The sequence below is a fragment of the Emys orbicularis genome, chromosome 3 (assembly GCF_028017835.1).
Source record: "Emys orbicularis isolate rEmyOrb1 chromosome 3, rEmyOrb1.hap1, whole genome shotgun sequence".
Lineage (NCBI taxonomy): Eukaryota > Metazoa > Chordata > Testudines > Emydidae > Emys > Emys orbicularis.
This window is the reverse complement of record NC_088685.1, coordinates 102,611,471-102,628,383: the sequence shown is the minus strand read 5'-3', so window position 1 is coordinate 102,628,383 and position 16,913 is coordinate 102,611,471. Positions and strand designations below refer to the sequence as shown.

General features: G+C 39.0%; 1 protein-coding gene across 1 annotated transcript in view; it reads right to left on the bottom strand.

Annotated features, from left to right (window-relative positions):
- AKAP7 (A-kinase anchoring protein 7) overlaps window positions 1-16,913 on the bottom strand; it is a 166,905-nt gene that overhangs the window by 94,313 nt on the left and 55,679 nt on the right. The window contains exon 6 of the mRNA XM_065401184.1: window positions 2,702-2,814. Coding sequence (XP_065257256.1) covers window positions 2,702-2,814 — 113 coding nt within the window. The remainder of the gene's footprint in view (window positions 1-2,701; window positions 2,815-16,913) is intronic.

Here is a 16,913-nt window from a genome sequence, read left to right as displayed (position 1 = left end):
ACTATATAATTTTCTACTTAAGCATTTTTGATACCTGTTAGTGGTACTCCCAATGTTGTTTGTAAACATTTTCCCTGTAATGTTGTTTAAAATGTATACATAACAAGCTAATGTCAACAGCGCCTTTTCTTTTCATGCAATATTTTGATAAATATGCTAGTCCCAGGAATAACTTTACTTATGCATGTCAAAGAAAAGATTGATAAGAAATTCACATAAAATGCTATAGGGGGCAGAAAAAAGTAGTTGCATGGAAATATAGCTCAGTTTAAAATGATGTAACATAATAATGGGAACAGGAGTGGAATAAAAACTTGGATTAAATAGTTATTGTGGGTCACACTTTTGTGTGCATGATTGCTTTTATGTTTGTTCTCTTTCTTACCATTGTTACGCTTTACCTTTATTGATGTACTATTTATAATAAAGATTCCTAGCGCTTATGTAATCAAAGAATCTAGTGTGGAGTTTTGTGTGAGTAAGGCAAGTAATAGTTAACTATAAGAGTGTAGTTAAAAGGATGTGTTGTATCTCTTTTCTTGCTTGTCCTGGAATACAGCACAGCATATGCAGTAAAAAGAGAGAGGTCACAATTTACATATTGTGCATAATCCAGATATGGATTATGATCTTTATTTGTTTAGAAACTGGTCTTTTCTGCCACACAGTGTCAACAGAAAACAATCCAAACAAATCAATGTTTCAACTGCACACAAGAAGCATAAGTCTTTCTCAGTACATTACCTGTACCCCATGATAAATAATAACCTTGTAAATTTAATTAATTTTATCCCTTGTCTATATTTTCCAAAAAATGGAAGACAAACATGGTAATATTTTTGCTTATATAACACCCAGCGCACACAATGTGTGTCCTGATACTACATAAAAGTTTTTAAAAGCTTAAATAAAGTAGTATGGTTCAACGACCAAGTGAAACAAAGCCATTCTGCCACAATCTACTATTAAAAACAAAGTTAGGTTAAAGCTTCCACTTTTTTCATATGATAAACAGGAGATGGGAAAAAGAAAGAAAAACAACCTTTTTATCTTAGATACAACTGGGGGCTTGCCCCATGATATAACAAAGAATTTAAGCATGTCCTTTAAGTGTTTTGATTAATCAGGACCTCAATAGGAGGACCATACAAACAAACTATGGTCTAATGGGGAAAGTTGTACCTCAAGAATTCCACACCTTTATATTGTTTCACATACGTATTGCTATAATTGGATTGCTTGGAATCTTCTTTATTTATGCTAAACAGAGCATCTGTTGCTGAAGTTGGCACCCTGATGTTGCAATGCTTACATACCTCCAGTCCCCCATAAAATGTAACTGACTTTCCAGATGTCTCCTCAGACAAGTCCATCTATTATAAGCTAAACTTCAGACAGACAGTAATTATTTTACCAGGTTTAGAAGACAATCGCAACTATAATGAAAACTCCTGACTTTTCTTATCAAAGACCACCTCAAAAGATGGGACAAACATTGCTAAAATTTGTATTCTAAGCACATTTACTACAAAGTATTTTTTATAAAATCAACTGACCTAAACAGTTCATATTGTTTCTGCAGTGAAGCAATTGTTTCCCCAGCTCACCAAAGGGAAAAAAAATGTAACACTTGGTTCAGTATAACTGAATGAGTTCTAAAAACTGAGTTAAGCTCAAATAAAACAAATATTTATTACTTAGCACTTTTAAAATATCCTAGAGGAAATCCTGGCTCAGTTGAAGTCAATAGGAGTTTTGTCATTGACTTCAGTGAGATCAGGATTTCATCCCACGTTTATTGAAACAGCACCCTTCCCCCCCCCCCCTTTTTTTTTTTTGTACGCTTCAGAGACAATGAAGTTTATAAGGGGGAGGAGAGGAAGTTAGTTCAAAAGTACAAAAAGAATGAAAGTCAGATATGGTTTTGATCTGTTGAACTAGCTCGACTTCAGAGTATTGGATAACACTATATAGATTAATAAATAACTTGCAATGAACAAATGAATACCTCATTTACACTACCAAAAGCTGAGATAAAGAGCAAATATTTTGGAGAGCTCTCCTCTGCATCTGTTCACATCAGCATACATAATTAAACATTTTTAGCAAAGAATATGGAGTTAAAATATCTTGCCCTTATGGCTGATCCTCAATTACTGTCCTTTGGTTCACGCAGAAAGTTGCTTGCCTTTTCTGTTTTCTTTTCTGGGAGAGGATAATGCAGTTGCAAGAAAAACAGGAGGACCTCCCCCAGTCCCCCAAAAAAGGCAGCCTGAAAGATATGATCTATCAACTCATATTATTATAAATGCTCTTCATTCCAGAGTCAGTAGTCCGACATGCTGGACAGTTAATTTCCGTATAATTCAAAAATCTTTATTTAAGGTACACTGGAACAATACTTTAGACATAATTGTAATCTTTAGATTCTTTTGCAAGAGAAAATAGACCATAATTGTTACCATATCGAGACTATCAAGAGAAGTATTTTGTAGTACAACTTTGAACAAAACATTTTACATATTAACTTTTTTCGTAAAAGACTAATATTTTAAAGTCTTACCAGTCCACCTGGTTACAAAGAAGTCGAACCTTGACTGCTCTAGAATATGGCTAAAGTAAAACTGGTGTGCTTACCATTTACTCTCTAAAATAAACTTTTTGGATGGCTGCTGTCATGCTGCATCAAATTTGAGCTTACCTGCTTACGTAGCTCTGGTGATTTTGACAGCTTCATGAAGGTCAAGTGAGGTTTAAAAGCTCTGTTTTCTCCTGCCAAGATGCCCTTTTCTTGAAATATCTTCTTCATGGTCTCTGGAGAATGAAAAATGCAGAGGCCCTAAGATATCAAGTACTGTGGATGCTTAAAAATGTGCTTTCAACTGTAATACGAGTCACATCCATCCCATGTGAAAAGTGAAGATAATCAATAAGAAGGGAAAGGCAGTTTTCTAGTTTCCTTCAAAGTTGCATGTTATATCTGAACAGATCAATCTGATAATTGCAGCTGATCTGAGACACAAGTTACTTCATTTAAAAATAAATCATTGGCAATCTATTTAAACCAATCAATATCCAGTCTAAAATCTGTTACTCCGACCACAATAGTACCTTTACATTTAAATTGTTCAGGGACTGCAATGACTGACACAATTGCAAATGACAAAAGAATAGTTATGGATAATGAAATGCATTAGACAAAGAAAAGCTATTCTGTGTCAAATTCTATGATCCTTACTTGAATGACCATTTCAGGCCAAGGGAATTTTTGCTTAATAATCACCAAATTTGGCCTAATTGTGAAGGGCAAAGATTGAGAATAGATCAAATGTGATGTTCTTCACCAGTGCTCCACAGTTAGTTAAAAATAAATAAAAAGCAAACGTCTATCTGTTGCCTTTCTGACACCTGTATAAAGTGGAATGTGCAGTTCAACTGACTGAGAAGACTGGAACTTTTCTTTTTCATGTGGCTATTTGCCTACATCCAAGGCTAGGCAAAGCTTCTATATTGACCTCTCTTACTCCCTCCCAGCCCATCTACCTAGAACAATATAAATGTTCAACTTACTGGAAGTTAAATCACCACAACTACAATCGACACTAATGAAATCTACAATAGTGATCTTGCACCCCATTAGACCAGATACTATCTAGAGTTAGCCAGCTTGAACACTACATAGGGTGTTTGCAACTGTGCATACTAGGGCATGTCTATACTGGAACATTCAGGAAAGTTAAGGTGGATCAACTAAACATGTGAAATCAATGTGCATAAGTTAAAGAATGTTAATCTCCCATGTGGATGCTCTCACTTAGGAGTAGGGTGGTCTTAATCCTCCTTGGTCATAGTTTTTTTTTAAATACTCTCTGAAATTATACCTTAGAAAACTAAAACTTGTTTCCTGACTATTCTGTTTTTATAAATAGACTAAACAGGTTAAAGTATGAGTATTAAGTTACAGCAAATTAAGGTCACTTTACTCCTGAATGAGAGCATCCACATATGGAGTCAGTGGGGGAGGAGAGGTTTGGGGTTAAATGAGCTTTAATATATGTTCCTTGACTTCCCACCTTTAATTGATTTGCCTTAACTTTCCTGAGTATTTGTGTCTGTAGACAAGCTCTTAGTGTTTTCAGTGGGATGACTCACACAGTATGTAAAGTTAAGCATGTGCCTAAGCCTTCGTAGAATCAAGATCTAAAGCTTTGAGCTTAAAATTGGTCTAATTTAAAGCTGTGGTTACAGTATGTTGTAGAGAAAATCCTCTGGATTTGAAAAGGAATAACTCCACATTTATTTTTCATATCCTTTAAGTGAATATTTCCCCCAAGCGCACTCCGTAAAAATACATAACTAAAACTAAAAACTAGCCTATTCATAACATTAGTTAGGAAACTAATTTTATTTAGGTTTCTAAGGTATAATTACATAGTGTATTTTTAAAATAAACTTAAATTATTAAAGATACCATTATACTGTTTTTAAAATCCAGAGGATTTTTCTCTACCATGTTTTTTTTTTTTTTTTTTTTTCAGTTTACTAAAAGAACACCTACCTGTAAGTAGTTGTCACTTGGCCATATATTTAAAATATAGGTCCTGAGCCTGGAATCACTTATGCACATGTTTCATGATATGTCAATTTGAGTTCAACAAGACTATTCAAGTACTGAGTTATGCACATGCTTAAGTGTTTGTAGTATAAGGCCTATATGCAATAACAAATCCTTACCAAAATGTGTTCACTTATTGCATGTTTCTGTGTGCCCACACACACGGGTTTGTTTTGGGGTTACTTTTGAGTGGTTTCAGCTTTTTAAAACAGAAAATAAACTACAGTAATTGCACTTATTTAAAGAATACGTAGGGGGTCAATCCTATGCTTGTTTCTGTGGCCATCAAGGGTTCTGGTGGTGGAACTGGTATGAGGGAGTGAAGAGGATTGGTTGGGGGGGGTGATCCCCCTGCACTGTGTGCAGATGAATTCTAGGGTAGTTTCCTGCATACCAAGGCAATAAGGATAGGAAGGGCACGGTGGACTGAAAGATACGCTCCTATGTAGATCCTCCCATACCTGCAGAGAGGGCACATCTGGGTTCTGTGACCTGTCCTATTAAATCCTCAAGGCTGTAACACTGGTTGAAGAGTGGCTCTGTGGAGAGGATTCACAGTCTATGGAAAGGAATCACTCTTCATTTTCTCCTCAGTGCCCAACCTGGCTATTCTGGCAAGAAACAGGACTGAAGGTTTTCTCCATAGAGAATAACATTTTATAACAGAAAAGAGAGAATATGTTGTGCGCATTCTAAACATGATGGTGGCTTTATTTACTTGCAGGACTAAAACCCCACAAATCTCTGTAGACTGGAATCTACTCCCACTGAAGTCAATGGCAAAACTCCCATTGACTTCAATGGGAGCAGGATCCAGCCCTATTTTTGTAGTAGCCAAAAGTAACTAACAAACTCCAGAAGTTCTATTAATTAATTAATACTCCTGGGTTCTATTCCCAGCTCTGCCACCAACCTGCTGCAGGCCGTTGGGCAAGTCACTGCTCCTCTCTATGCTTCTGTCTCCCCTCCTATCCTTTGTCTTGTCTATTTTGACTTTAAGCTCTTAAAGGCAGGGACTGTCTCTCTGTCCATGTGTACATTACCTAACCCAAAGGGCACTGCTCTTGGTTTACGCGTCCACGTACTACCATAAATAAAATAATACATGCTAAAATTATATAAGCTGCCTTTCCTTTTCTCCACCTTCCAGACCCACTGGGCTTCATGCAACAATGGGCTCCCCTTGAAGCGCCTCACTATTCTTGGGGAGAAATAAGGTTAGGTCACGAGAAGCTTCTTCCCCCCTGAGAACGTCTGCTTGTCCTTTTGGAAGGCACATTGAGATCTACTGATGAGTGCTATATAAGAGCTTGGTATAAATATTTTTTCTCTTCTCTGCCAAGGGAGAGTCCAGACAAAATGCATGTGGTGGTGGGCAGTATAAATACTTATTCATTTTAGCTGCAGCCCGGAATCGGATATTTAACACAGGTAGCAAATATTCAATAGGCTGAATTCTACATAAACACACCAAAGCAAAAATTAACCCCATAAAGGTGCCCTGTGCAGAGGACCAGCATAGGGTCTGTGAACCACTTACACCTCACTTGAGGTTGGCTTTCTGCATGGGGGTGAATTTAATCCTGAAATAGGGAAACTAGTAGGGTAGGTGTATCCATTGGTTTAAAATATACTCTAAAATGCACATTTATTTTCCTTCCTTCATGGTCCTTCATCCAATTCAATTTATACATGGAAGACTGCAATATTTTTCCTGTATTTAGAGAAGGAATGCTATAACAAGGTTTGGGAACCTGGCTTTATGTCAAGAGTTTTTCTATTAAAGCGCCAAATTAACAATCTTATTGAAGTTACAACTAGGCTGAATTTTGGCCCTTTAGAACGTAAAAGCAAGTTATTTGAAAATATTTTGGTATTAATACAGCAGCTGGAGATGAAGTAATACAGCAGCATCAATATTAGAGTTTCTAGTTGTTAAGCTAATGTTAATGTAAATAGGCTGTACTATTTAGTTATGGTAGCAGGTGCATTCTAATGATATGGACATATTCAGTGTGAGATTTGTTTGCATGTTTGAGTTTGTCACTGTTTGCTCTGTTTAAAGTGCCAGATATTTGTCAATATGTTTTACCTATTTCTACATTTGAAACAATGTTTTGTATGTCTTTGTGGAACATTCATTTGAAGAATGATGCCAAAGATTATACAGCTGTCCAGGCAAATGTCAGTGAACAGCAGATTAGCACATCAAAAACAGACTATTAAAAACAAGTTAGATATGCATGTTCAAAACAATGCAATTGGTAACTCCTATTCACGGGTTTCCAAGTACAGTATCCTCCAGTTTATTCTTTGTGGTTGATAGGTTAAATAATCTGCTGAATAAAGAAGTGGTGTTACATTTATTTAAAAAAAATCTGCCTTGCTCTGTAACAAATCCATGTTACAGTCTCATGGGTGTTCGATTTGTATTGTTTTGTGTATTTATCAACCCTCGTCCTCACAACAAAGAAGGATTATTCTTATCCAAACAAACAACTCTGCACCAGCCTCTGATGCTTTGTCTCAGCCCAGTGCACTGCATCGTTTTGTTTGTCTGCTTAGGGCTCTGCTTTGCCACCCATACTTACACCGGGAAGGACTTTAGGTTCAAATCCGGCAGTCAAGATTTTCATGAGTGGATCCCTGCACCCATACTGAGCCCCAGTGCCAGCACACGGGTCCACCTGTACAGATCTGATTGCAGTCCCATTGATTTCAATAGGACTGACTATTCATGGAGTATGGTGCTACTCAACGTGAGCATAGGTGGAAGAACTGGGGTCCTAGATTGTAAGTGCCCTTAGGGCATCCATGGCCCATGTCTCTTTGTTCTCTGCCAACTGTGACCTGTACATCTCTGTTGCATCATCTCTAACTTTACAGGAGAGGAAGTTTTTCAAAACACACTCTTTCTTAATTTTAAAAACAAAGTACTATGCGTAATGGACAAAAATGTATCATTTTAGTGAGAGGAGATAGCAATTTTAAGTTTCCAAGGAATTCATAGAATCACAGGACTGGAAGGGATCTCAGGACGTCATCTAGTCCAGTCCTGTGCACTCATGGCAGGACTAAGTATTATCTAGACCATCCCTGACAGGTGTTTGTCTAAACTGCTCTTAAAAATCCCCAATGATGGAGATTCCACAACTGCCACAGGCAATTTATTCCAGTGCTTAACCACCCTGACAGTTAGGAAGTTTTACCTAATGTACAACTTAAACCTCCACTGCTGCAATTTCAGCCCATTTCTTTTTGTCCTATCCTCAGAGGTTAAGAACAACAATTTTTCTCCCTCCTCCTTGTAACAACCTTTTATGTACTTGAAAACTGTTATCATGTCCCCTCTGTCTTCTCTTCTCCAAACTAAACAAACCCAATTTTTCAATCTTCCTTCAGAGGTCACGTTTTCTAGACCTTTAATCATTTTTGTTAGTCTTCTCTGGACTTTCTCCAATTTCTCCACATCTTTCCTGAAATGTGCCGCCCAGAACTGGGCACAATACTCCAGTTGAGGCCTAATCAGCGTGGAGTAGAGCGGAAGAATTACTTCTTGTCTTGCTTACAACACTCCTGCTAATACATCCCAGAATGATGTTCTCTTCTTTTGCAACAGTATTACACTTTGAATCATATTTAGCTTGTGGTCTACTATGACCCCTAGATCCCTTTCCACAGTTCTCCTTCCTAGACAGTCATTCCCATTTTGTATGTATGCAACTGATTGTTCCTTCCTAAGTGGAGTGCTTTGTATTTGTCCTTATTGAATTTCATCCTATTTACTTCAGAACATTTCTCCAGTTTATCCAGATCATTTTGAATTATAATCCTATCCTCCAAAGCACTTGCAACTCCACCCAGCTTGGTATCATCTGCAAACCTTATAAGTGTACTCTCCATGCCATTATCTAAATCAGGGGTCGGCAACCTTCAGCACGTGGTCCATCAGGGTAATCCACTTGCGGGCCGCAAGACATTTGGCTTACATTGACCGTCCGCAGGCATGGCCCTCCGCAGCTCCCACTGGCCATGGTTCGCCATTCCCGCAGCTCCCATTGGCTGGGAATGGCAAACTGTGGCCAGTGGGAGCTGCAGGGGGCCATGCCTGCGGACGGTCAATGTAAACAAAATGTCTCACAGCCTGCCAGCGGATTACCCTAATGGGCCGCGTGCCGAAGGTTGCCGACCCCGATCTAAATCATTGATGAAGATATTGAACAGAACCAGACCCAGAACTGATCCCTGAGGGACCCCACTCATTATACCCTTCCAGCATGACTGTGAAACAATGATGATTACTCTCTGGAATGGTTTTCAACCAGTTATGCACCCACCTTATAGTAGCTGTATCTAGGTTGCATCTCCCTAGTTTGTTTATGAGAAGGTCATGCAAGACAGTATCAAAAGCCTTACTAGAGTCAAGACATCTACCGTTTCCCCCTACCCACAAGGCTTCTTACCCTGTCAAAGAAAGCTATCAGGTTGGTTTGACAAGATTTGTTCTTGACAAATCCATGCTGTTACTTATCACCTTCAAGTATCAGAGGGGTAGCCGTGTTAGTCTTAAATGTGCCACAGGACCCTCTGTTGCTTTTTACAGATTCAGACTAACAGAAGTATTGCAAGATGCATCTGAAGAAGTGAGGTTCTTACCCACGAAAGCTTATGCTCCCAATACTTCTGTTAGTCTTAAAGGTGCCACAGGACCCTCTGTTACTTATCACCTTGTTATTTTCTAGATCTTTGCAATTTGATTGCTTAATTATTTGCTCCATTACACTGGTCTACAATTTTTGAGAAGTCGTCTGCTTCAGAGATAAAATGTGCTATTTATTATGTATTTTGATGTGCTGAATTCAAATATGACAATTAAAACAACTGATTGGCTACTGTTTCTAAGATATTTAAGTTTTTACATTTTATGTCTATGTATATTGTGTAGATAGAGTTTTAATCATAAATTGTAAACCTAGGTCTTTTCCTGTGTTTATGGTTGCTTTACATGATAATATTTCACCTGTCCTGTTTATGTAACACTTTAAAAATCAGCAAAAGGGTTATATAAATAAAATTTATTATGAAACAAAAGGCAAAAAACTATTATGTACATAGTTTAGTCCTATTCAGTGTCTACTCGGCGCTTCTTGGCTTGTCTCTTGTATTCCCAACTGGAGGCACCATGCAGAAGTAACAATTGCTGGTATGATCTGTTGGCTCTCTCCAAATCATTGGCACTGCAAAAGGCATAGATTTCCTTTTCCTGTTCAACCACTGGCGAAGATTTGTTGCACAAGTGTTGCAGCATATGTGTGGGGCCCACCTCTTGTCCTGATCTCCAATTTTGCAGCCAAAATAAAGGTGATAGGCTTTCTTAACCATAGTGGTTATACTGCACTTTTGTGATGCAAAAGTCACTTCACCACAAACATAGCAGAAGTTATCTGCACTGTTCAGACAAGTACGAGGCATCTCTGCTCACTTTGGCTAAACAGAAATGTGTCCCTTTGCAAAATCAACCCCTGACAAATAAGAGAGCACGACACTGTATGATTTCTAGAGCTGATATAGGGCAATTTGTTCAGCAGAGTGATGTAAGCTTCGTTATGATTGCATCATCCATGACTTCTAGGAATAATATGATGCAATTCATATCATGTATGATGCAATACCAGCTTCAGATTGCATCATTCATTGTTTTGCCTAAAAAGCAAGTACTGTCCAAACCCAGTCATAGATTTATTCATAGATCCAGTCAAAGATGTATTTTAGTCATTTCTGGTTTAAATTGAGATCCCTTCCCTTTATAACTCAGTTATCCTCCGCCATTCCCAAGTCGAGGGTCGTATATACTGACCCAATAGCATATCTTGAAAACTAGAGCCAATCAACAATTTTAAGCATCATTTTCGTTCTCAGTGACCCAGAATTAGTAAAGTTTGACTACATTTATTTCAGAAGCATTTTGGCTGTAGAGCAGTGTTATCTTTCCAGGTACAGAAGTTAAGCTGACTGGTCTGTAATTCTCCGGGTTGTCCTGATTTCCCTTTTTATAGATTGGCATAATATTTGCCCTTTTCCAGTCTTCTGGAATCTCTCCCATCTTCCATGACTTTTCAAAGATAATCGCTAATGGCTCAGATATCTCCTCAGTCAGCTCTTTGAGTATTCTAAGATGCATTTCATCAGGCCCTGGTGACTTGAAGACATCTAATTTGCCCAAGTAATTTTTAACTTGTTCTTTCCCTATTTTAGCCTCTGATCCTACCTCATTTTCACTGGCATTCACTATGTTAGACGTCCAGTCATTACCAACATTCTTGGTGAAAACCAAAACAAAGAAGTCATTAAGCACCTCTGCCATTTCCACATTTTCTGTTATTATTTTGCCCCCCTCATTGAGTAATGGGCCTACCCTGCCCTTGGTCTTCCTCTTGCTTCTAATGTATTTGTAGAATGTTTTCTTGTTACCCTTTATGTCTCTAGCTAGTTTGATCTCGTTTTATGCCTTGGCTTCCTAATTTTATCCCTACATACTTGTGTTATTTGTTTATATTCAATTGAGTGTATGTGTGTGCCTCTATCACTCCCACAGACTGCCCACTGCTGGGGGTAATTCCAAGTGCCAGAGGAAGGAGGAGCTGTGTGCCCCAGTGATTTCCAACTGCTTCAACCAATACTACAGATGCAGGGCTCCATATTTTATCATTATTATTTGTTACTTCTATATAGCATCCCCACTGTGTGTGTTGTCCTTTACAGAAGAAATAAAGCAAGATTCCCTGCTTCAAAGCTATTACAATTTAAAATGAAGATGAGAACACGCAGGAGGAGATAATGACTCAAGTAATAGAAGAGGGAAAGGACAGTGTGATTGAGAACACATGGGAGGCTAATGCATGAGTCTTGAATATAACAAAACTTTCTTAGTTTGCAAATTGATTTTTTTAAATGTTATTAGGTTATTGGTTATACACCTACTTGAAGTGGGTTTTGAGAAGACATTTAAAGGCATAGGGGGAGGGAGGCATGGCAAATGGGGTCAGAAAGGGAGTTGCAAGTGTAGGAGGCATGTGAGAGAAGGACACAAAAGGGGGACAGCCAGGTGGAAAGCTGGTGATAAGCAAAGAGAGTGTAAAATGACTCAACAGCCCAAAGGTAGGAGAGTTTGTGGAGGGACTTGAATAAGAGGTATGCATTTGATTTGGGAGAGAGTAGAAAGCCAGTGGCAGGATTACTAGTAGTACAATCCCCCATGTGCAGTGCTAAATGAGTACCTTGCATTTGAGTTCATAAATCAATATTGCTATGCCCTCAGTCTAACAAGTAAGATCCAAGTTTGCCCTTTTTAAAAAAATTGCTTCCTAGCACTCATTTTTGGAGCAGTTCTTAAGATATTGGAAAACTTATCTTTCATGCAATTTGACATTCTCTTAAGTATTTTGTACTTTATTTTCATAATGTTCAAATTACCCCATGTCACTTGGATCACTTACATTAGATGCAGCTGCATCCATTACATAACTTTTGCTATATCACATTTCAAACCTATTTATGGGGAAAGTTGCTCAAAATAATTGCATGTGGAAGGACCCAAAAATGGAATAGCTAAATCAATAGTGATTCATATGGTGAATTTGACATTGAGCCATAAACTGTAACACAAATAGCTATTTCCATTTTCCAGCTTGCATTAGAAATACCTACGCATGGATTGTGAATGGTATGTGCATTTTCCTCTGCTGTTCTGTTATCTCGGCAACCTGTTCACAATGTAGCTTCAATTTTTAAAAAGGCAAAGCTAGAAACAGTAATTTTTTTATTAAATGACACACAAATCTTATAGAATCGCATATCTTACACTTATAAAATGAAAAGAAATGATAGGAGGTTGAACATGTCAATGCATTCTGATTTTTCTAATGCCACTTCAAAGTGAACCCACCTCTTAAAATACGTAATTTGTAGACCTTGTACCTTTTGACAGCCTTTCAACATATTTTGCCAGGTATCACTTAGTGGAAGTGTTGGTTGAGGAGGAACTGTTCGGGCAGTCTCCTGCTGCTACAGGAAAGGCACTTGAAAAGCTGTAAGGGCCAATTCTTGCACCCCTTACTCAGGCACAATTCACATTGACTTCATAAGGGGGCAGTTTGCTCCAGCTGAGGATCTGCCCTTAGTTTTCCCTGAGTAGGGAATTGGACCAAACATGAAATTTGTGAAAACTGCACTAGGGAGTCACATTCTGTCCTGACTTCAGTGGGGCTACATAGTGTGTAAGGCAGTGTAGCACCGGGCCCTATTTTTCAGCAGTCCACAAAGATTATTCTGTATTTTATGTACATGAATTTAATTGCCAAGAGGTAGTGTTGTCCAGCAAGTAGGGTATGGGAAACTGGGGTTCTATTGCCAGCTGTCATTGAACTGCTGCATAACTTTGGGCAAGTCAGTTCTCCTCTGCACCTGTTTTCTCTCCACTGTGTATCTATTTTGACTGTAAGCTCTTCAGGGTAGGGACTGTTCCTTACTATTTGCATGTACAGCACCTACCACAAAGGGGCCTGAAACTCTCTGTGGGCCTCTGGCTGCTGCAATAATGTAAATAATAGTAATAACAATACCTAAGAAGCCTAAGCTAATGATTTTAGTTGCTAATATTTCTGTGTCTATATCACAACTACATATATACATTATAGTTTATTGTACTGGGTAAGCCTTCTTTTGCAATCAAATTAATGCTCTGGAATGTATAATCACAGTGTCAAGCTGCCTATCAGGGCCACCCTATTCATTCTGGGGCTGAAGGAAGGGATCTGATCTAAAGGGTGACTCTTGCTGTCCTGCTCAAAGACTTACTGAACAGTGTCCTCTTCGGAGAGTAAAAAGGGGGTTGCCTCATCTGAAACTCGCCTTGTTTTTGATCTCTCCATTGAAGAAGGAACATCTTGTTTTCTCCACCCATGTGTAGCACTTCTCCTGTGTACGGTTGTCTTTACATCATGCCCATACATGAACAGAGGTTAAAAAGCAATTTATTTCTAGGCTTTTCCACTGTAACTTGGTTTGATGGTGTTGGGTTTTGCCTATAGGGGTTTTTCACCTTTGTTAAGGGTACAGGGTATAGCAATCCCAAATACCTGTGGTGCAAGTTGTGTGCAGTTCAGGTATTCATATGGGTGTATAAACAGATGTTCTTGTTCATAAAGCCTGATCTAGGAAGAAGCTGCACCAAGTAACCTCTCTGTGTGCATATGTCAAGGGACATAAATCTGCTGGCATTCACTGTTTACAACTCAGGGAGTGTACTGCCATGTGGGTTACCAATGCACATTGGCGTTCAGGTTTGGCAAGAATTCCTTGCCTGGAGTTAGGCTGAATTTACTAATAAAAAGTTGAGGCCAACTTTATCCCAGAACTTGTGTCTGTCTTCCACTCGGCTTCTGGCCTAAGCAATGTATAATGGGTGTTACTTTTACATCAGGACAATCTTTCCTAATCAGCAAAAATTAGATCGTCATTGTTCCACTTAAGTATGCATTTGTCATAGCTACAGTTGTTCACTAGGTCCCAGTAAAATGTAAGAGATAATTTATTTGAAGGGGTGAGACCAGTCCCCATGTTTTCAGAAGTCTATCCAGCTTTCCATGTGCAGCATTTCAAGAACAAATCTGGAGCTCAATAATGGGAGCTCTGTGGGGAAACGAGGGGAGCAGACACACCCTAATTTGTATTATGTTGGGTGAGGTGGTGTGCACCTGTAATCCCAGCTGCTTGGGAGGCTGAGGCTGGCGGATCGCTCAGGGATTCTGGGTTGCGGTGCGCTATACCGATTGGGTGTCCAGTGCCACTAATAGCCTGGCCAGTGGGTGGCTGAAGGACTGGCTAGAACAACATGAATGACGTGTTGTGATTGGTGCTCTCTCTATGAGGGCTGATGGACTGATCTATCAAGGTGATTTGTATTATAGTAGTGCCCAGTGGTCTTAATCAGGATCAAGGCCCCATTGTCCTGGTGCTGTATAAACAGAGAGAGAAGCTTACAATCTAAGCTATCCCTGAATCAGTTATCTTGAAGGAGAGGTTAAACAATGCAGAATTAGAGAGTTGGGCAAGCAAATAGCTAGAATACTATTTTTTTCTTCTCAGACATATAATTATGAGTGAGGATTAAACTGGCAATGAATGAATGCTATAGGTATAAAGATAAAACACCATGAAATAAACTGAATACATTTAAATCTCATTATTAAGGATGAGAAGAAAATGACTTGTAATCCCTCATTTAAAGACTGCCTTTTAGTATCGATATCATTACCATACCTGAACACACAGCGTAACATGAAAGACTTTTAAACAAGATTACATTGACTGGACCTTGTTAATCACTGAAGAGCCAAGAACAACTCTTATCCATGTTCCCTCTCTGTTTTCTGCACATGCAGACTACTGCTGCCAGGCTGACTGCAGTCAAATTCCTCTATTCTACCCCCCTCCTTGAGCCCCTGCCTACCCCGCTCAAGCAGCCTTTACCAGTCTTTCTAGGCAAGCTGCAAAGTATCTCCTATATCCTCATCTTCCTGTCCTCTTCTGCATAGAACCAGAAACATAGGGCTGGAAGGGACCTTGAGAGGTCACAAAGTCTAACCCTCTGTGATAAGGCAGGACCTAGTAAACCTAGAACATCTCTGACAGATGTTTGTTCCCCTTGTGCTTAAAAGTGTCCATGATGGGGATTTCACAACCTCCCTTGAAAGCCTATTCCAAAGTTTAATTATTCTTAGAAAGTTATTCCTAATATCTAACCTAAATCTCTCTTGCTGTAGATTAAGCCCATTTCTTCTTGTCCTACCTTCAGGGGACTTGGAGACCAGTGGATCACCACCCTCTTTAGAACAGTCCTTAATATATTCAAAGACTGTTATCAGGTCCCCTCTGTCTTCTTTTCTCAAGGCTAAACATGCCCAGTTTTTTTTTAACCTTTCCTTGGAGATCAGGTTTTCTAAACCTTTTGTCATTTTGCTTGTTTGCTTCTGGACTTTCTCCAATTTGTCCAGATCGTTCCTAAAGTGTTGTCCCAGAATTGTACACAATACTCCAGGCGAGGTCTCACCATTGCTGAGCAAGAAAATTACCTCCTCTGCCTTACCACGAGTGTTGTATGTAAAACACCCTAGAATATTAGCCTTCTTTTTTCGTAACTGCATCACACTGTTGACTCATATTGCATTTGTGATCCATTATAACCCCCAGATCCTTTTCAGCACTACTACCATCTAGACAGTTACTCCTCATTTTGTAATTGTGCATTTGATTTTTTTCCCTTCCTAAATAAAGTATTTTGCATTTGTCTTTGTGGAATTTCATCTTGTTGATTTCATACCAATTCTCTAATTTGTCACGTCATTTTGAATTCTAATCCTGTCCTCCAAAGCATTTGCAACCCCTCCCAGGTTGGTGTCATCTGCAAATTTTATAAGTGTACTCTTCACTCCATTATCCAAATCACTAATGAAAATATTGACTAGTATTGGACCCAGGACTGACCCCTGCAGGACCCCACTAGATATGTCCTTCCAATTTGACAGTGAACCATTGATAACTACTCTTTGAGTATGATCTTTAAACCATTTGTGGATACCCACCTTATAGTAATTTCATATAGACCACATTTCCCTAGTTTGCTTATGAGTCATGTGGGACTGTGTCAAAAGACTTACTAAAAATCAAGATTTATCATGTGTACTGCTCCCTCTCCCACCAGCCCAATACATGGTTTATCACAACCTCCTTAGAAATTCTCCTTTTCTAGCCTTAATATACTCAATGTGTTTCTCTCATGGTTCTATTCCTACCTCTCTAACTGCTCCTTTAGTTTCTCCTTTGGAGGTTTCTCTTGTTCTCCCTACTCCTGCCATCTCAGCATCAATCAGGGCTCCTCTATACCTGGATGATCTGATTCTGATGTACAACTCCAACTACTAGCACTATGCTGATAACTCGAAGATCTACCTTTCTACCCTGATGTGTTCCTCCACGCTGAATAGTGACATCTCCGATTGGCTCTCAGCCTCCTTTTCATAGATGACCCTCCATCAGATCAATATTAACATGGCTAAAAGTGAACCCATTTGTCTTCTTAAACTCTCCTCTCTTTTGTCTTTTCTCATTACCATTGTTCACTAGCAACCTGTGCATCATCTTTTACTCCTTTCTCACCTCCTCCCCTCTCATTGAAACTGTCACTAAAACCTGCATTCTTCCTCTCCTCTACATCCTCTCCAAAATTTGTTTCCACTCA